Here is a 21277-nt window from a genome sequence, read left to right on the forward strand (position 1 = left end):
CAAACAATCAGAATAGCCCAGCTGTCAACTTTAATTTCTCTTTGATCTCTGCTAAGGTTTATGCACCTTTTTTTCCTCTTGTGTGATTATAATGGTGGTGGTGGTGGTACACAGTGATTTTTATTTTTTCAGTCCAGAAGACTCCCAAAATCATGAAAAAGCACAGATGCAATTGCAATTTAAAAAAAAGTCCGTATTATCTGGAGTGGTTTTGCTATGGTTAGCTGCAGCTAAGGCATCATCAAAAACTACCTGTTTTGTTATTCCTGATGAAACAGTTATCACCAGTTTCTCATTCCTTACACCTCCACAGCTTATCTGTGTTTTCTCACCACGAAAAAGTCAGGAAAGACTGTGTGCAGCCAGGCTGAGATGCACTGGTGATAACTAAAGCTCATTGTATTCCAGAATACTTATTACACTCACTGCAATGTTAAAACTGCTAGCACATGCAAATTCTTCTGAGATTGACAGGCACTATGTGGAGATTATGTGCAAAAGTTTGCATTTTCTTTTTGGCATTGCTATTAATTTCTGAAATATACTTCTTACAAATATAAAGCATCCTTTTCCTCTGAGAACTCAAGAAAATTACACAAAAAATTAAAGCACATCAGTACAATAATATGAAAGGCTAGAAAAAAAACAACTAATCTACTACTGGAAAAAAAGGAAAATATGAAAAAAGTCCAGGAAATACCACAGTACAAAAAACACCTAGAATAGCTACATGCTTTTTGCACCAGCTTTTGCAGCAATAATTATCCCCAGTAAAAAGAAGACTCTTCACATCATGTGCCAATTTCCTGAGGGGAAAAAAAATAGATAAATTAAAGATAAGAACATTAGCATGGAAAATCAACAGCTATAACATATCTAGTGACAGAAATAAACCCAGGAAGACAAAATATCACAAGAAAGGAGGTTTTTTTTTCAAAAGCAGTACTGCACTAAGTACATCAGCTTGCTGCAGATACAGAACCATTACACATCTTTGCCTTTCTGAAGTCCATTGCTAAGTCTTCACACAGGACTTAGGTTCGTTCATCAACTGATGAAACCTGTTGAACCTTTTGGTTTAGCTGTGGGGGTTTTTTTTGATTTTTTTTGTTTTGTTTTGTTTGCTTTGTTTCATTTTTTTTCTGACTGATGCAGAAATAATGACATAAGTTAACTGTCTTTGATATAAAAACAACCAGACTGCTTGGTCTATGTAAATTCCACAGAAAAGGTCTTACTAAGGAATCAGTATGGTATGCTTTGTAATGCTTAAAACTACAAGGGTTTAAAGAAATTTAGCTACAGGAAATAATTTTATACTAGCTGTAGGGACAAATGGAAAAAATAGTAAGGGCTTTTCTGCATAGCATTCTGAAGTACAGAGTTATTCCACGTGTTCCTCTGTCTCTAATCACAGTCTGCTTTTAATTAAAACTGTTATAAAACTTAGCTTTGACAACACTAGTGTGAATTGTCTTTATGGTAGCTCAGAGAAAAGAGAAGAAAATATCTCACCTAGAAAGGTTAACGTTTAGCTTGTTTTCTGCTTCTCAGATTTGCTGCTGGAGGACTGTCCCCTTGCCTAGGGGGCAAAATAAGTAAGACAGTATGAAACTGAACTAAGCTAAACCCAAACTTATACACTGACAGATAGTCATCAGAAATCACAGTGATTCAGTCACTATTCAGAACCTTAAAAAACCCACATCTTTCTGGATTTAAAGACCTTCCACTTTTACACTGAAAACTGTAAGACAGTTCTGTTGCTATACAAAAGGAATGTGCAGAAATTTCACCATAAGCAAAAATCCTTTCACTTAAAATGTAAAGAACATTTCCAGAGCAGATGTTAGCACATTGCTGCAAAATTCCCCCCAAAGTAGGAGCACGTAATACAATTCCAAATTGCAGCTGCTCATCTGTCCCACTTACAGTGCATATTAACCCTGACTGTCCATACTGCAATACATTTCTACCTTTTTATGATCCTTGGGTTTTCTTTCATCCTTTGAGGTTGCTTTAGTGGTGACGGTTTCCTTTCCACTTTTCTCCTACACTCCAAAGAAAAAATATAATTACAGTTACAAACACATTACAGGACTGATGGCTCTTACTTAAATTGCTGCCCTTACACATTATTTTAAATACATAGATGCAGGCTGCACACATGGAAGTTGGGATCCCTACTTAATACTGGGGAAACTATGGTACAAGAAAGTACACAGACATAGAAAGGCTGGTGTATTTGGTCAGATCCTGCATTTGCTACAGAGCATAAAGATTTAGCTCAAAAGGTCATCACCAACTGAAACATCTCTTAATCACAGAATTATCAACGTTGGAAAAGACTTTCAAGATCACCAAGTCCAACCATCAATCTGGCTTTCTGAGGACAAATCAAACTTCCCTTATAGTATTAAGAATCATTACATTTTGAAAGCACATTCTAAAGAAGATACATCTGATTCTAAACTGAGCTATGGCAAAGAAAACAACTTTCATAGAGTAGTGAAAAACTGTTGGTTTGGGAGTTTTTTGTGTGTTATTAGCAGAAAATGTCCTACCTTTGAGTGCTGTGGTGTGGCAGAAGTCTTTGGACTGGTATCAAAGTCACCTGACAGGGCATCGATAGCAGCAGACTCATCTGTAGGCTTCTGCAATGATGTTAATTATGAAGTTAAAATATGCTAACTCCTGAAGCCCAAGTTATTGTTTTAGGCATTAAAGAATAGCTTAATCACCTTACGTATGTCTTCTATACGTGACCTCTACAGAACAGAGGCATTTATTTGAGGTTTCCAAACTACACAATATCTTTGAATACCAGATCCCTACATTACTAGCACATTTGTGCGCTTATAATGAATAGTTATTCTTAAGAAAAGTTTTGCTGTCTGCTGCTCCTATTACCTACTGCATTCAGTAGCACTTATGACATTTTACAATAAAGTTAATTCTAAGCCTCCAAAGGACACAGATTAAAAAAAAAAAAAGAAAAAGAAAAAGAAAAAGAAAAAGATCAGAGTACACAGCAAACAATCACAGACCAAAAATGTAAGAAATTTTACCTTCTGTTCCTTGTTTTTCAGAGCATCCTTTGGTATTGGCTTGACAGGTTTACCCTTTGAAGGAACAAAGATTACATCTTCAAGTTGGGCTGGTCAGATTCTTATTATGATTTAACACACTCTCACGTATTACACAGGGAGTTTTCATGTTATTATGAAAGTTGAACCATTCTGACCTGACTTCTTTATTACTTGTGAAATACATTCAAATTCAGTTCAGAATGTATTTTCACTCTCTATTCTTTTGACTATGTTTGTCATTTCATCTGCCTTTGCAGTCTACAGGAAAAAGTTTCTTGACCTAGAGCAGATCAAATCACTGTCAGCACAGTTACTCATTACAGTGAATGTCAGCTAACAGGGCTTCATAAATACCACAAAGGTCACACTTGTAGATATAGTTAGTTCTCAGACTAGAAACTACCTAGAAACAATAAGCATTATTACATATAGTTTGCAAACAGGTCCTGTGTACAGGAGACTATAAACAACATCTTCGTAAAGGGCAATACAGAATTTGTTCTCCTGGTTTTCTGGAACAACTAAGAAAATGCGCCAGGATATCTGAAAGCTGTGCTGCTAAATATTCATGATGATTGCTATTGGCTTGTTAAAATTGATTTATTTTTTCAGACTGCCTATAAAACACTATCTAAGTCAGACTATTGTTCGTTTTTTTTTATATTAAATGCAAGAAAGGATGCAGACAGCTTCTCTTAAGTATTAAGGTTCAACATGTAAATCTTATATATATTAATACATCACACACTCTTCCTGGTTTGGTTTCACTGTTCTCCCTATAATTCCACAGAGGAAACTCTGGCATGTGTGCACAAATTTCTAGTTACAATAAAATAACGTAACAAAAACCACACAGTTTCTCCTTACCTCACCAGATGACTCCAGAAGTTTTTGATAGTCAGGTGGAATAGTATCATCTCTTTCTCCAAGTTTGTCTCTGTGTTCAGATTTAGTTTTTTCCTGAAAACATTTATTTTTTAAGAATTTCAGTACTTACATTTTCTCCTGTTCCTATTACATTTTAAAACTGGATACTTATTTACTACACAGAAGGTTGTTCTCTCTTGTGCATCATGAAATAGTTCAATAATTACAAAATCAGTCAAATTAGTTTGACAAACATTATAAACATCAGAAAACTGTGAGTGTTCATTTAAAAAAAATTGGGACAGCTGCCTCTTTTGAATTTAAAATTACAGAACTACTGGGAAACATCCACATGTATCTATTTCACAACCAAGTGTGCTCAATGTCTGAAAGTTTTAAAACTACAAGCTCTCAATAGGTGCACATATTCACTAAGTTATGTACCTATATATGCAACAGCAGACCAGCATAAAGAAAATAGTTCTGTCTAAATTACATTAGAATATAATCTTCTCTTGGAAGAAATTTTCAAAAATCATCTACTCCAACTGCCTGACTAAGCAAAAGTTAAGAGCTTATAATTCAAGCATTATTCAATTGCCTTCTGAATCCTGACAGGCATGGGGCATCAACCACCTCCCCAAGAAGCCTGTTTCAGAGCTGGGCCATCCAAACAGTGAAGAAATATTTCCCATTGTCTGTTCTGAACCTCCATTGCTCTGTGCTTCCCAACCTGCAATCGGATCCCTGGAGCAGAGTCTCACACCTCCCTCTGCTTCACTTCCTCAGGAAGATGCAGAGAGCAATGAGGTAACCTCCTGGATATGCAGAAGGCTGAGGTACTCAACAAGCTCTCTACCTCAGTGGCCTCTGGCAGTCAGGCTTCTTGTATCTCTCATAACATTTAGGTATGGGCTGCAGAAGCAAAACCACTCCCACTGTAAGCAAAGAGCAAGTTCAAGACTGCCTCAGGAGGCTGAATGTGCACAAGTACATGGGACCCTATGACATGCATTCCAGCTGCCTGAAGGAACTGCCTGATGTGGTTGCCAACCCACCCTCAGTAACGCTGAAAAAGTCATGACAGTCAGTCCCCAATGACTGGAAATAGGGAAGCCAAAAATCACTACAATGACCTTAAGTCAGACTAGAAACCTTCCCATTTCGAGTCTATTTTATTCATGGTTATGTATAGTGATTATACTTCAGAACTAATCTTTTAAGTATTTCAGTTTACGGCTTACTACAACTACTACTATTATGCAGAGATGAATGTGTTTTAATTATTAACAGAAAGTTCTTTATACAATTATATGAAAAAGTACCGAATGAGGATGAAACAATCAGAAACAAGCAAGAAAAAAACAGAACTGGTTAAACAAGTATCCCCATTGATTAATTTGTCTGTGGGGTTCATAAAAGTCAATGAGGTTTGACAAAAAGGCCATAACATTCAGAGGCCAGAGAAGAAACCTGAAAAATAAGTAGAACAATAACAACAAAAGGGAGCAAAGACAAATTATTGCAAATTCCTGTAATATCTTAACAATTATCTCCAAATAGCTAAAATGTATTAACTCAATATCTCTGACAAAATTCACAAAGAATTCATCTGACTGTAGACTGGCTGCTTAGAAATAATAACAAAAAATTAAAGTCCTCACTTTACTGAGATAGCAAAAGTTTCAGAATATCTTTTATTACCTTTACTTTATCCACAACTGGTTTGTTCTCATCAGGATCAGGTTCTCTCTGTCCCAGGGAATCAGACAAGAGATCCAAGGCATCATCCATCTCTTTTCCTCCCTAATAAAATATAAATATATGTGAGAAACCAAATCCGCTGTGAAAATATTGTTTTTTATTAAGCTAGCGTTAAGTACTAATTCATGTAATGTCCAGAGAAGAATGTACAGATAGTTTTCAGTTTCTAATTGCAAAGTAGTCATAACAGCTGGGGAAAAAACATTTGTATACTGAAGACATACAGAAATCAATTTCAAGTAGAGGTTATAGAATTGATTTTAACGGTTTTGTTTTGTTACACAATTGAACTAATGAGAATAGTACTAAGAAAAGATTGTTGGTTTTTTTTTTGTTAGGAGTCATTCATTTTGCAAATATCATCACTGCAGATTAGTTGTTCTACATTCCCCTTTCAAAGTAGGTTGGAAACACTAGAGGGCGCTCTCACTGCACGGATCAAAGTGGAAAATGGCCCCTACATACAACATTACATCTCAGCGTAAGAAAAATCTTGGTATTAGAAGGACATGGAGCTACCTGGGCTTTCACTAACACTGAATTCTTTCACGTTTAGGCTTACAAAATGCAAATTACTAAGCCACTGGTTGATTACTATGCTATTATTATTTGTGATACTGACATTACCTAACCAGAAAAAGAAGGGTGTGGTTCCGTTAAAAGATCAAAGCCTAAAAATGAAGCTGTTTGCACGCAGGTAACTATCTTCATCTGCCCACGGAACTGAAATGCCAAATCCTGCTGATACCCTCTGTAATTCTGGAGCAATCAGCATGAGACTGTGTTCCTCGTTTTCTAAGAACAGGCAGGGAGCTCTCAAGAACAAACTGGAATATGACACTATTCAGATAAAACAGACAGAACAGTCTTCAAAGGCAAACACAAAATGTCCAGAACACTCTAAACTCTTTTTTCCAGATTAAAAAGAAACATTTTTCTCTCAATAACCATTATTAACAACTAATGACTTAACTTTACAATGGCTTACAGTGGTAAAACTGGCCTTATGGCACTCCGAACTCTACTCATCAATCTCTCGTCTGAAAGCAGGATCTAAAGAAAACATTGCTTACCGACGTAGAAGCCAGGGGAGTTGCTGAGTGCACTGAGGAAACTGTAGAAGCAGAGATAACATCTGAAGAATCTGCAGTTTTCTTACCCGCTTTGGTTTTCTGAAACAAGACACAGCCTCATTACTAACAGAGATGACTAAAAGAAAAATATTTATCAAATTCCACACATTTGAAATGCAATGCCCACATCACTCTTAAAGGGCTTCCTTTTTCTTCAAAGCTTGACTTATTTTAGATTGAAATGTCTTCTTGTGTGCAGACTGTAGTGTTTTCCATCTTAGCTTGTTCATGTTCAATCTTCCATCTCAGCTACTTAAAATCTGGCTTAGTTAAGTCAAAGGCAGGTTTCACAAAACCTAAGAGTAGGTAAGATTTCACCAAGCCCATCTGTATCAAGCAGCACTTTCAGAAATTTCTACTTCAAGCACTATATATGCACACAACTGGTAAGAAAATGTGAAAGCTAACTTGTCCAGCTTTTTTCTTACTATTGAAGTCCTGCTCTCTATTCCACTAATTTCCTGCTACAGAATTAAAATTTAATCACTCATGAATATTTGCATAAAAATTAAGGGAAAAAATAAAACAAAAGGTTACTCAAATTATTTGAAAATACATCTTTAGAAGATAATTATATTCACCCTTTTTACAGTTTGTGTAGGTAATGGTGCAGATTGGGCTGGAGAAAATCCTTTTGTCAAACCTTCTAACAGATCGTTTTCACTCATAGGCTATCATTGAAAAGGACAAAAAATATCAGTAGGTCTATTTATAAAATTCAACACTAGCAAATCTTACAAATGTTTGAGTTAGCCATTAATGAATGAAACAGTCCTCTAAATATGTAAATGTTCACTTTACCTGGGACTTTTCTTTAGGTCTTCCACCTTTATCCTACAAAAGAAAAATTCCCTTACATTAAATCAAGCAGTCCTTAAATGACCATGCAATATGAGAAGTCTGACAGAAATTTACTTACTGACAAATAGTATTACCAAAGAAAAGGATCTAACTAGCAATTTCTAGCATTTACTTCTGTTACCCAAGTTGTCATCTAAAAAAATCAAGGTCCTGCAACTTAAAGACATGACTACTTAAAAGTTATTCACTGTGTGGATTCTGAGCTTCTCCAATTTTCTGTTTCTGTGGAAAGTAAGCAGCAGAATTAAATAAGATCTCAACTTCCAGCTTGCTACCAATATACTGCTGAATAAAGAGTCAAGAAAGGCGGTGTCACACTGGCACCTGTGGCAAGTGATGGGCAGGACTTGGCTATACGTAAGCAACCCATTTATGCCAAATGAGCTGTGTGGTGTTGTCTGTAAAAATTTCTACTTGAAAGTTGTTGTTTTGTGGAGTGTTTTAAGAACAGTTTTAAGTAGTCATGACTTATTAAATTTTACAATATGATGAAAGACTCCACCATACTAATCTCAAACAAAATTACTCATACGCAGGCATTTGCATCTAAACCATTTCAGTTCCTATGGAGGCATCTAATGAAGGATGTCAGATAATCCAGGAATTATAAACCATGACTTCTACGTAGTGTAAAACTGCCTTAAGTAAACATATCAAAATGAAATACAGTTTCAGTTTCATCCATGTGAACTGAGGAATGAAAGGTCAGACTGAAATAGAACATTAAGTTTATTACTTTTGCATTCGTTGATCTGTACTCTGGAGGAACTGTTTGTTCATCTTCTTTGTGTTCTTTCTGTTTGATTTTCTCCTTTGAAGGCAAAATAAAATTAATAAAACTGTCACATCTCAACAGAAACTCAAATACAAAACTTTCCAGTGTCTTCAGTTTACTGATTCAAATCAATCTTTCTAATTCAATACAAAAGCCAGATGAAAAAATCTCATGCAAATTCAAAGAGCCCTTCAAAAAGGCTTTATCTATCTTTGTGTTTCTTTCTACTAGGAGTAGCTCCACATCCCTCAATGAAGATCAGCAGAGTTAAGTAAACGGGCAAGAATGAATCAATAAACATAACAGCGGTGTACCTCTGAGCCAAAATTCTGACTTTGTTTGAAATGCACTCAGCAACTACCCTGCATGTAGTCTAAGCAGAGAATGCAGTAGCCGAATCCATAAAGGACTACTCCCACTACAAATTGTACAGGAAGACAATAAGGAAGACATCACAGTAAAACTAACCTTAAAAAATTTTGTTTGACATGCTCCTAGAACACCAGAAGAGTTGCTCTTTTTTTTACATTCATTAGCACTTAGCCCACAGTGACATTCCTAATTTAAACAACTCATCATAAATGTTCCTTTCGGAAAAGGACTAAACTATATTCCAATTCCAATTGCCAATTCCAATGCACACATTACCTCTGCTTTGTTTCTGCAGTAATACTCAAGCAAAAGCAGTTTTCAGAAGCTGACAAAAGATGAAATACTACCAACAGGCACAACAACGAAGTACTCACTGTATTTAAACCCTACTAGAATTTCCTAAGCAAAACACAACTTGTTTCGCAAGTAAATATTCTTTTTTAAAAAGTGTGAGTACTCCTCCAACTTGTTTAGCCTGTGGAAATACAGAAACAATGAAGATATGTATACCAACAAAGCATTTTTTGAGGTCTGAATATTCTTCTACCTTAACTTTGTCCACCGCAGGTTTCTTTTCTTCTAGATCAGGCTCCCCCTTTCCTAGACCACTGGACAAGGCTTCTAGTGCTTCTTCAGCTACATGACCAACCTGCCAGAGTATTGATATAGCAAAACATAATTATGTGTTTGGAATTTCACTGCAGCTGAAAAAAACTCCTCATACGCTACAATTGCCAGACACACATTACTGAATTCTACTGCTGTATAATCTCTTCTTCCCTAAGTATTTATTAAATTCACTAGCACAGGGGGTAGAGCACACCACAAGAACTGTCAGTTCAAATTACTCTGTTAAGAACTTCCCTGTTGACCTTCCCCGTTTAAGTGTGACATGCACCACAATCCCCTCCAGCCAGCAAGACAACTTCATCAGGGGCCAAACCCAAATGACTCCATGCAAATGCATATCACATTCATAGGGCTATGCTTTTACTGGCATCATGGATAAGTGGTTCACATGACTTGTGTGTTATAATGGAAAGATGAAGGCTCCGTAGGAAGGGTAAACGGGGAAGATGAGGAGGGGGTGTTTCCTTTGATGTCAAAGACCATCTGGGGTGCACAAACTCTGCCTGGGGGTAAAGAGAAACTGACTGAGAGCTTATGGGTGAACATTAAAGGATGAACAAGGAAATCTTGTCAAATTCAAGCTCAAATAAGAAGTCTGAAGAGAGTGAAAGCAAGGATGGCTAACCTGAGAGAAATACAGAGACATTGTCCAAACATCCAAACATCCAAACATCCCAAACAGGTTGGGAAAGCTGAAGTCCTTAAAACAAATTTGGCAAGGGACATCAAGGACGATGAGAAAGCCTTGCTGTAAGTACATCAGTGATTAAAGGGAGCCTAAGTAAAATGTGAGCCTTCTCTTGACTGGACAAAACAGAAGACTCGGTTACTTGAGATACACTGGAGGCTGAGGCACTCAATGATTTATTTGCCTCATTTTCCCTGACAAATGTCCTAACCAGACTGCAGAATCCAAAGGTAGGGACTGGAAGAATGAAGTACTGCTCATTGCAGATGAGCAGGCTTGAGACCATCTAATGAATCTGAAAGTACACAAGGCCACAGGATCTGACAAGGTGCATCTGCAGATCGTGAAGGAACTTGTGGATAAAGTTGCTTAGCCATATTTGAGAAATTATGGTAGTTCAGTGAACTGAACCCCCACTGGGACTGGTGAAATGGATAGTCCCCGTTCCTGAAAAGTGAAAAAAGAAAAACCTAGGAAACTGAAAGTCAGTCAGCCTCATCCCCATGCTCAGTAAGATCATGGAGCAGATCTTACTGGAAATTATGCACGGAAAACAAAGTGATTACTGTTAACAACCAACACTGCTTAAGTAAAGGCAAATCAGGCCTGTCAAAGTTAATGATCTTCCTTGATGGGGTAAAAGTATTGGCAGATAAGAGAAGAGCAACTGAAGTCATTTATGTGACTTGTGCAAAGCATCTAACATTATCTCTCACAACATTCTTGTCTCTCAATTGATGAGATGGGGATTTGACAAATGGGCCACTCGGTGGATAAGGAATTGGTGGGGTGTAATGGCTTTATACTAGAAGACAGTATTAAATGAAATATTGAAAAGAAATTCTTCACTACGAGAGAAATTCTTCACTACGAATTCTTCACTACGAGTGAGGTTGCCTTTAGCTCTAACTACTCACAGAAGACACAGATGTTGGAGCTGAAGACTGCACAGAGCAAGCTGTGGCACGAGGGACTACTTCATCCTTTGCAGTTTTTGCAGATGCAGGAGCTGATGGCTTCTGAAACAGAAAAGTTGCATTGCATCTTACTGAATATGCTCAGAAACCCCGAACATATCTGTTAAGTGTTTTGTTTTGCTTTTTAAAAATACAGTACAAAATGAGGAAGAAAAAGAGTCCAAATTTAAAGCTAGATGCCCTTCAATTAAAGACTAAATGCCAAACAGAGTTGACATACCCCATGTTCCACTGAAAGCCACAGAGAAATAACAAAGAAATGGAAATATTTTTTCTTGAATGAACAGCAGCACTATCCAGTCTTAACAAACCACATTTTCTAGACTAGACTTACTTTGGATGTGCTGCTGGACTTTGATGGTTTGGATTGTACTGCAGGCTGTGCAGGGCTGGCAAAGTCTTTTGAAAATTCATCAACAAGGTCAGATTCACTCAAAGGCTGCAAAAAAAGGACATGCGTGGTATGGGTGACTCACTGCCTATTTCTTACAGACAAACCTTTGTAGCCAATACCAAAATAACCTCTGACATTTACATCCAAAAAACATCATGAATTTTAAAGCGCAAGGAACTAAAAAAGCAAATCCAACAACAAGAAAAATCAGAATGAGTCAGTTTCCTTGATATTAAAAGCTAACGTAACTGTAGAGAATGTTGCGTGCAAAATTTAGGGAACATTATGTTCAATACAGTTTACTGGGCTATTGAAATGAAAATGCAACTTTCTCACTAGAAAAAAAAAACAGAACACTGATATTTTACTAAACCAATGCCATGCTCTTCCAGTATTTAAAGTACAAATTACACAGAGGTTTTGGAAAGCGGCAGCATCAGGTTATGATTTTTGCATCTTAATTTTTTTTTTCACAGCAAAGTACAGAGTAAAGCTCCCCAGAGGAAATGTCACTTTTAAGTTCTCAGCTCATGCAGTGACTGCTGACATTCCATGTCTTCCCCTATGAATACTCCAGGAAAAAGTGAATAAATTGCAGCTTTCTTTCCCTGCTCTGCAAACTGTTAGAATTTGTTGATACTTCGTAATTTAGTACTCTGTGATCTATTACAAATGCTCCTGTGATCCTTCTGGCTTTTAGATTTACACCAAAATGTCAGCTGATTTAACATCAGTGATAACCATTAAATGGCTATGTGCAGTTCATTCAATAAAGACTTATTTGATTAAGTTCATAATACATATTATGATATTTCTAAAGGAGACTTCTACCTTTTTCCCCTCCCACACTGTTTCTTTTGTTGGTCAGTTTCCCTAAGTATTTCTAAAATATTTAATCACGAAAAGTTTCACTATTCATAACTAAGGACTTCCTCTCTAAACTACTATCTCAAAAAATCATTTAGAAAAACCAACTTTTTTTCACAAAAGTAATCATACCATATGTTGCTAAGGGCATGCAAAAAGAAGACCCTAACTAATAAAAGTCCAGCTGAAATCATAAAAATAACTGACTGCAATTCGCAGGAATTGAGGATGAGATGCTAACTGATTTGAAGATTAGTCAGCTAGTGACAGAATCGTTTTTATTTTGTTGCTTTCAATTTCATAGATCTAAATTACTGACGACACCACTGGCAAGTATGACTTGTTGAAAACTGCCTTCTTCAAATTACAAATTGGGACATAACACAGAGGGAAAAAAAAGTAAAAAAACAAAGAAAACCTCACGAAACATGCATACACCTGATATGTCAAATATTCAATTATAATTGTGTCTCAGATAGAGAAGGGTATAAAAGCACAGGAATACTTATCCTTCTGCTAAAAATGCCATTCTTTGGCTATAGGATATTGGTATTGGACCTCATTCATACTATAGGTCAGCCTCTTTTAATTTGTACTTTTTTCCTGTTTTGGAGCATTTGTCTTCTAGGCACATTCTTCCTTGTTCTCCTTGTGAAACAAGAGAACTTGTCTCCTAACATCAGTTCTGGTTCCCTCAAAGCCTTCTCTTTTTTCTCTTGTGACATGTTTGTCAGTATTCCTCTGTGCAGCTCTCACACATCACCCATCCAGATGGCTGAATATCTGAGATTTGACAGACACAAATTTATAGAAATGTGAAGTCTTTTCATTACTGTCTTTGTCTTCCTCCATATTTCAAGCTTGAATACTAAATTAATTCACATTTCCGTTACAAAAGCACTGCTTCATTTTCATTTAGATTGGTCCTGACCTTCACACTCATTTCAGAAGAACGAAGGTTAACTGTACTTTTCCAATTCCAGCCCAAATATTTTGGCTCTTTATGACTCTTTAAGTCATAATATTTCAGTTTCCTTTCTTTTCAGTTACTTTTCTTTTTCTACTTTTTTTTTCGCTTTCCTTTTGTACTTTTTCAAGTAACCATTAAACTTTTAATTTAATCCATTCAATCTATCTTGCACTTTCCAAGCCATAACAAAGATGCTTCTTGATCTCTTTATTTAGGAAAATGTCTGTAGCACCTTTTTGCCTCCTTCCAGTTATATTACCTTATATTTGATGACTGTCAAGAAAACACTGACTTTCCTACTTTTCCTCTATCTGCACTTCAATTGCTCCAACAGACTTTTACAGGATACCTTATACTATTTCTTTACAAAAGCTTTTCCTTGTGTTAACAGTTACTTCTGTAACTGCTCAATACCTAAGTAACCTCTAGATCCTTTTCTTACTTTGATCTCCTCATTCACAGCCAGTAAATTTCAGGAAAAATGGCTTCTACTTGACTCTTCAGATCAGTGCTTTTCATGCAAGGAATTAAAGACACAAACAAATTGACAGACTTACATAATGGCATAGAGAGAAGTGATGACAGAAGGGGGAAAATACAGGGTATCTATTCACTCTGAGCGTGAATTGTCAGTTTGACATTATTGTCAGTTTTATTGATATTACTGTCAGTTTTCTAACCTTAGGTTTTTCTTCAGGCTTTGGGAGTATTGGTTTTCCATCTTTATCCTGAAAGTAAAAAAAGCAAGTATTTTCCAATATTGCAAGAAATAATTCCATATTCCACAGTCACCTCAAAATAATAATATGAGATAACCAGACTAAATCAGCAACATAGTCAGAGGCATTCCCCTAAAAAGAGGTAGCTCTTATATCACCAGGTTAGCAGATTAAAAAATACATATATATTGGGCTGTCAACACAATAAAAATAGGCCACAAAACTGAAAATAACTGTTCATTCCTATTAATATCAATATTCAGTATGAACTAATTCTACGGCAAAACAGCAGAAGTTAATCCAATAGAAAGGTAATTTCTGAGTGCAAAAGACAAACTTTTTCACTTGTGCTGAGAAGCCGTTATATTCCACATTCCTGGCTAGACAGCCTTTAAATCTCTAATTAAGGAGTTAAAGTGCTCCACTCAAAACTGAGAGTAAACATACAGCTCCACAAGCGACAGTTCTCATACCAATTTGTTAATGTCAATTATTCTAACAAATATTAAAAAAAAAACACAACAGTTCTGTAGTGAAATTGAACTACGTGGAAAACAAATCTCAGTTCCACTGCTGGTTTTCTTAACTGTGAGCAAATCTCCATCGCTTTAATTTCCAATCTGAAGAAGTAGTTTACATACTGTTTTACATTAGTAGTTCAAGGCTACACTGAAAATGGGTAACCAAGAGCAGTTTTCCAACACTGAGGCTGAATATCAGAAACAAATCACACCACTCTTCAGGAATGAACACATGAGCTGGGAAGATCCTATCTTTCCTGAGGATGTCTGAAAAAATGTAGTCATGCTCATAAAGGAAAGGAAGGAAAGTAAAGACACAAGAATTATCTAGAAGGTAAAGCCACAGGTTGAATACATTACTACAGCTTGTTTTCTGCACGTTCTGTCCCTACCTGTGACCAAAAAAAGTGTTATAGACAACTGTCCTATGTACATAGCAACGGAGATTTTTAAAAACTGACCAGCTCTGGAGTTAGCCTGTATTCTGGAGGTACCGTATCATCCCTTTCTCCAGCCTTTTTTTCTTTTTTCTCCTTAGCTTTTGCCTGAAAAAAAAAGTACGAAAAATACTTACTGAGAGAAACAAAAGCATAGCATACACTCAACATCACTATCAAGATAGTTCAGTCAAAGAAATACTAGCATCAGATAAAAATATTCTGTACATCAACATACTCAAGTTCATAGAATCATAGATTTGTGTGAGTTGTAAGACACATTAAGTCTGACCGTGTCTCTAGTAACAATACATCCACTACCTCCCTGGGCAACCTGTACCAGCACTGCACCATGATTACCATAAAGAAAACTTTCTTCTTATATTAAAAGTCTTAATCTTTTTGTTTAAACCATTTTCCCCTTGTCCTATCACAACAGACCCTGCTGAAGAGTTTGTCCCCTTTTTTCCTATAGACCCCTTTCAGATACCGAAAGGCCATAGATACTGTGAATTCCTCAATTTATTCTTATCCAGTTTCTGTGAAAAAAATAAGAATCAATACCATAAAAAGGACTATATTCTGTTTTTGTTTTCTAAACACATAAAGCTCCAGCTACTGTTCAGAACTGTAACTTCATAGCCAGTATTTTTAGACCTTTTGGGAAATATAAAGTCCTTAAGTTCCCTTGGATTGCATCACACTGACAATACAAAACGCAATTTGTCATCAGCTACTCAAACACAGCTTTTCACTCTCTGGACCTTCTTCATGAAGCAATGCATCCACCAAAATACATGTAGGCCCAGACTCAGTATGCAATACAACATGGTCTTGTTTATCAGAATTATACTCTGAGATATCTTGTCAGCAATAATTATCTTTCTGCTATTTCCCTGTCATTTACCTGCTTTGAGTTATAAGTGAAGATGGGAGGAAGAAAGTATTATTAGTGGTGTTATAAACAGAGTTGCAAAACTGAATAAAAGGTCAAAGTACAACGCGCAAAATACTGCAGAAATCTTACTGTTGAAGGAAAAAAAGAGACTGAGAAGACATAGCTAAAGGCAAGACCCAGATTTTAAAGACAATGGAATTGGGTGGATGAAGGAAAACATCTCGCAAAACATCAAAAGGATTTATTAAAAAGTAATCAAACAAGCAATATATGCAAAGCAAAGGTCTAATATTGATTGACTGTACCCTATTCACTAGGAACAAAACAGAGAAACTATAGCTAACACAAAGAAAAGTATATGTATTCCTATCTATATAGCCAAAAAAGAAAATTCTTTAGTCTTCCAGAATGTCATATGATATTCTACCTCATTCCACTTGGGATTCTGTAAGTTCTAAATTTTCCAAACCAAACTGGACTCAGACATTCCTTAGGCTTTGACATGAAAGTTGCTTTGCTACAAACTATTTAACACATTTGTACAATAACTAGCAAAAAGGATCCAAGGTTCCACGGGAGACATATTTTTTACTTTTTAATGGTGCAAGATCATACCTCTGACACCTCTACAATGGTGCTAACATCTTCCGGTTCGGGTTCAGGTTCAGGTCCACCAATAGTATCCATAAGAGCTTCCATTGCATCCTCTCTGATTTCCTGTATAAAAATATTACGAAAATATGCAGATTTTTTTTTTTTAATTTCTTTAAATGGACAAAAACACAAACATTTTGCTGTATTTTGCTGGCAAACATTCAGCACCACACTGGTCATTTTGACTTTACTACATTTGATTTTTGTAACACCACACTGAAGCATATGGCAAATTTTGGAGAAAAAAAAATGTAAGGTAACAAACATTCTCTCTAAATAAAAAAAAATGAATACTTTGTAAAATGTTAGAAAACAAAATCACATCCAGATGTTAAATGCAGCTTAAAACAGCTAAGAAAATTTACTTTACTCCTCCAGTCAAAATAAGAGTCATTCTACAGAGGACAGGAACAATCTGATCCATCAAGACCAGATCTTTCAAACGCTGGATAGTCTGCGCTATCAGAATTCCTGACATTTCCCTACTCTCTTGGCTAAACAGGATTTCCAACTAAAATGAGGATGACAAGTATCTTTATAAGACAAGGCACACTGAAATTTTAATCAGATGTTAACTAGCCAAAAGATAGACCTTTATACCTCTTTTGATTTTGTTTTCTTCTCTTTAGGAGGAACTGAAGTCTTCACTGAACTTGCTGCTTGTGCTTGTATGATTTCTCCTTCCTTAGTTTGTTTCTTCAGTATGAGAGGAAAATGAGAGGGATTTTATTACAGGCAAATTTACAAAAATATTTTTCAAAAATAAAAACTGTCAACATTATTTTAGAGTAAAGCATTATGATAACAGAAGCATTTCACTACAACAGAAGATTGCATGACAAAAAAAAAAAATCAATACCTCTGTTGACTTCTTTTCTTCAGCAGCAGCAATACTACAGGTAAAGTCAGATGACAGGGCATCTGCAAGCTCATCATCTGTCATTGGTTTCTGAATAAATTTTGCAAAGTAGGTTCTGATTAGTGAAGTTCAAATATCAATGCTGTCAAACTTAGTTTAAAATCTGAATATGTTTACTCAAATGATACTTCTCATTCTTTCATTCATTTTTTTCAGACAAGCACTGATTTTTATATATTGAACTTACAAGCAGATAAATTAAATCAGCTTACAGAATTATCTTCTAAGTATAAGCATTTGTAAGTGTAAGTAATCATTGCTCACAAGATTATAGAGACTATTGTATGCACAGTCAATATATCTTCTCTATGTTATTATTATGACAATTATTTTGTCCCTTTATTATTATTATAACCAACGCCTTTGAAAGCATTTATTTGACTTGATTCTGTTTCTGTCAATTCTTACCTCTTTATTAAAAAGCAGATAAGCAAACCAACAAGAAATCCCTGTGCCCAGTTCTTAGTTTTATCTGTATCTACTTTATCTGACAGGCCAATCCCACTTCCTGGTATTACTGGTAGACATACTAGATTTTAATTTTCCAAGGAATCCTATGATAATTGGGTTATTTTCACCTTGCAATACACACATCAAGAAAGACTTACTTCAGAAAGTTCATCTACTTTTGGTAGGCCCCCATCTTTGCCATCCACTTTGCTCTAGAAGGAGAATTGATTTTGTAGTAAGTGGGAAACAAAAACAGACAGAAAGAAAGAAAATCGACAAAGAATTGTGTATTTTGTTAACTCACAAACCTTCAATAATGCAAGGTAATCTGGAGGGAGGCTACCTTCTCGTTTACCCAGTTCTTCCAAGTACTCTGAAGAAATATTTTCCTTTGAAAAGAATGTACACATCAATGTTTTTATACTACTGTTCACTGAAATAAATTTATAATTTCTAAGTTTTCTTATCTATCCACAGTGACATTTTTGGAAAGAAAATAAAAATATTGGCTAGATCACAGGACCAATACTGAAAAACAGCTGTATAATATCTTTCAGAATCTACCGTCATGCATATGTATATCAAATAATTTCAGCTGTGTGTCATCTAGCAGAACTCTCTTAGATTATTTCTGGAACAAAGTCATTTAAAGGTATCAAAGAATATATATTACTCTACATGTACTGAATTTTAGATATTTACTAATCCCAACTTGCTTGTTTTGGATGAGTACTGAATTAGACTTGTAATCTTAACTGTCCTTATCTGACTCTTCTATTTTAACTCTGAAAATATTCATTCTTCAAATTCTCAATATTTTATTCTCTTGTAAGTAGATATGAAAGCTCCTAGAGTCTTTACTGTTCTCTTACACATCCGTTAATGCCTTTTGTAAATGTACTTGGAAGACAATTCAAAAAGCAACTTCATTATCACTTACTTAACCATGTCCTGCTGCAATATATACATAATGATACCATTTCTCTGTTACTGAAAAGCACTAGAATGCAGCTGTTTAAATCCTATTATGCCTCTTAGCACACTGAAGTAACTTACTGCATCACTACACCATGTGCAACTGCAGACTTATTTTAGAGATGAATTTTCCAAAAAACTGAAAAGCGCTAAATACCGTAATTTCCGGACCAGTGTAAACTGGTCTAGTAGCCACATCTTCTTCAGATCCACCCAGTGTATCTATTAAGCTGTCCAGTGCTGATTCATCCATGGCAGGCTAAAAAATAAGCAGAGCATTATAAGCCATGCTATCCCATGGAAAGAAAAAAATCATCTGGTGAATCTGTGGAGAAACTTTAGCAACTAAACAAGAAAGTTTCTTTGTGTAGGTCTTGTATTTGCAAGTATTTTCAACAAAAGCTCGTCTTAAACTCAATCCCAGTGTCAGTAACAAGATCTCTGCATTTATATACTAGCTGAACGACATGTAGGAATGTAAGTTAGAAATAAAAATTAATTAATTTTATGCTACTTGTGGTAAAAATAATTGTAAGTCAATCAGAAAGCAAATGCTATGCCATTAGATGTTTACCTGTTCACGTAGTCCTTCACCACAATCCATAACTACTAGAAAGCATTACTTCAGAAATTACAAATTTATTTTTTCTGAAACAGGAAAGTTTCAGAAAAAGAAACATTCCCTGAAGTCAGTTTACAATGGAAGCATTTCTAGGTCTGTGTTGACCAACCTCAGTATTTGGTTTATCAGCTGCAGCAACCGTACTTGCAACAGCACCTTCACCCACTGCACCTGCACCATCTGCTGTTGATGTCTTTTCAGTCTTAGCCTGGAGAAATAAGAGAACAATTAAGAGATCATTTCACTATGTGACCCTGTATTAAAAATTCTACAGACAATACAAAGTGAAACAGATATTGTACTCCAGCACATGTATCTACTGTTCCTCTTTATATACACTTTGATTTGAAAAAAAACAAAAACAGTTCCACATACTGTCTGAAGGCTTTGGAAGCTGGATATCTGCAGTTTGCACATACTCAGACTACTCAAGACTAGCCAAGAATGTTCAATTTAATCTACTTATTTTGGACACAGCAACTGGTTTATGCATCTCCACTGCATCCATATGCTCTGGCAGATTGATCTCACCATCTACGTGCAATATTCTGGAATGATATGCTGCTTCTAGCGTTTGACCACAGCACAAAGTGTGACCTTGCATGCAAAACCCATGCAATTTTAAGAACTACTTTTTTTTTTTTTTTGCCAGCAAAAGAAATTTGCAGTGCAAAAAAGATTATGATTTCCCTTCCAAGCCTCCTTTTAAAGCTTTCGCTTGCATCTAGATGGTGGCTCTCAGTACACTGTTAAAACCAGCAGCAAATACTGCTCAAAAATTAAGTGTAAGCTATCTACTTATTGCAACAGTGAGTTTAGTAATGGAGCAACATCAATACAGACTTCAGACTTCAAAAACAAAAGAAAACGCTATGTTGTAGTAGAGCTGCAAGAGTCTTCATGGTACTCTGGTGTTGCCACCCAGACACACACACATGAGAAGACCAAAAGATGTAGATCCTGACTCTACCAGACGTTTTTGCCCTAGTATTTTCCCCACTTGCCCCTCTGAAATGATACCTCCTCAACTTCTTCCAACATTTCTCCTCCTACTTTTTTTTCCTACATCCTTGCAGTTAGGCCTATCCTACTGCAAACATATAGCCTCCTGATCTCTGCATTTGGATTAAATGCTGCTACTTCAAATATACTTGAAACTGCACAGATAAAGAAGTTCCATGCTGACAGTGCCCATATAGATAAAGACTGATCACATGGTCTCGTCTATTCACTTTTGGTAATAAAGGTACAGGGAAAAATTCTGAAGAACCAGTCTCTCCTAAGTAGCTGCAAGAAACTTGCAGAAAGCTTCCATGTGGACTGAGGAGTCCCAAGCATGTAACATACAGGAGAACAGTTAAGCAGCTCTACAGCTGTAGTAATCTTCATATTGCTTGCCTGAACAAAAGTCACAGTGCATTAAGCAATGTAAACAGATGTACAGAGAGGAAAACAAGGTGGACACGCATCAGGATTACCAAACAAGTACAAACTACCAATACTATTTGCCACTGAAGCTGTATCTGCTCTGCAGACAATCCTTATCCATTAATGCTCTCATGAGTTAGCTGGAATTGGTATAGCCAGGGGGCTAATTTAATCAGTGTGTAGAATTTGAAATTTCTAGTGTCTCAAATTTAGAACAGCACAAAAAGAAGTCTGTCATATGCACCTTTGAAATTAATACAGTTTCTG

General features: G+C 36.0%; 1 protein-coding gene across 1 annotated transcript in view; it reads right to left on the minus strand.

Moving 5' to 3' along the window:
• Positions 1 to 1531: 1531 nt before the first annotated feature.
• CAST (calpastatin) overlaps positions 1532 to 21277 on the minus strand; it is a gene marked incomplete at both ends in the record, with an annotated part of 57980 nt that continues 38234 nt past the window's right edge. The window contains 22 exons of the mRNA XM_079548242.1: positions 1532 to 1582; positions 1977 to 2051; positions 2565 to 2654; positions 3069 to 3122; positions 3957 to 4049; positions 5661 to 5762; positions 6794 to 6892; positions 7435 to 7524; positions 7655 to 7687; positions 8451 to 8525; positions 9409 to 9510; positions 11097 to 11198; positions 11491 to 11595; positions 14068 to 14115; positions 15089 to 15172; positions 16578 to 16679; positions 17217 to 17312; positions 17476 to 17565; positions 18144 to 18197; positions 18294 to 18374; positions 19118 to 19219; positions 19692 to 19790. Coding sequence (XP_079404368.1) covers positions 1532 to 1582; positions 1977 to 2051; positions 2565 to 2654; positions 3069 to 3122; positions 3957 to 4049; positions 5661 to 5762; positions 6794 to 6892; positions 7435 to 7524; positions 7655 to 7687; positions 8451 to 8525; positions 9409 to 9510; positions 11097 to 11198; positions 11491 to 11595; positions 14068 to 14115; positions 15089 to 15172; positions 16578 to 16679; positions 17217 to 17312; positions 17476 to 17565; positions 18144 to 18197; positions 18294 to 18374; positions 19118 to 19219; positions 19692 to 19790 — 1827 coding nt within the window. The remainder of the gene's footprint in view (positions 1583 to 1976; positions 2052 to 2564; positions 2655 to 3068; positions 3123 to 3956; positions 4050 to 5660; positions 5763 to 6793; positions 6893 to 7434; positions 7525 to 7654; positions 7688 to 8450; positions 8526 to 9408; positions 9511 to 11096; positions 11199 to 11490; positions 11596 to 14067; positions 14116 to 15088; positions 15173 to 16577; positions 16680 to 17216; positions 17313 to 17475; positions 17566 to 18143; positions 18198 to 18293; positions 18375 to 19117; positions 19220 to 19691; positions 19791 to 21277) is intronic.

Source organism: Tetrao urogallus (assembly GCF_951394365.1).
Source record: "Tetrao urogallus genome assembly, chromosome: Z".
NCBI classification, from domain to species: Eukaryota; Metazoa; Chordata; class Aves; order Galliformes; family Phasianidae; genus Tetrao; species Tetrao urogallus.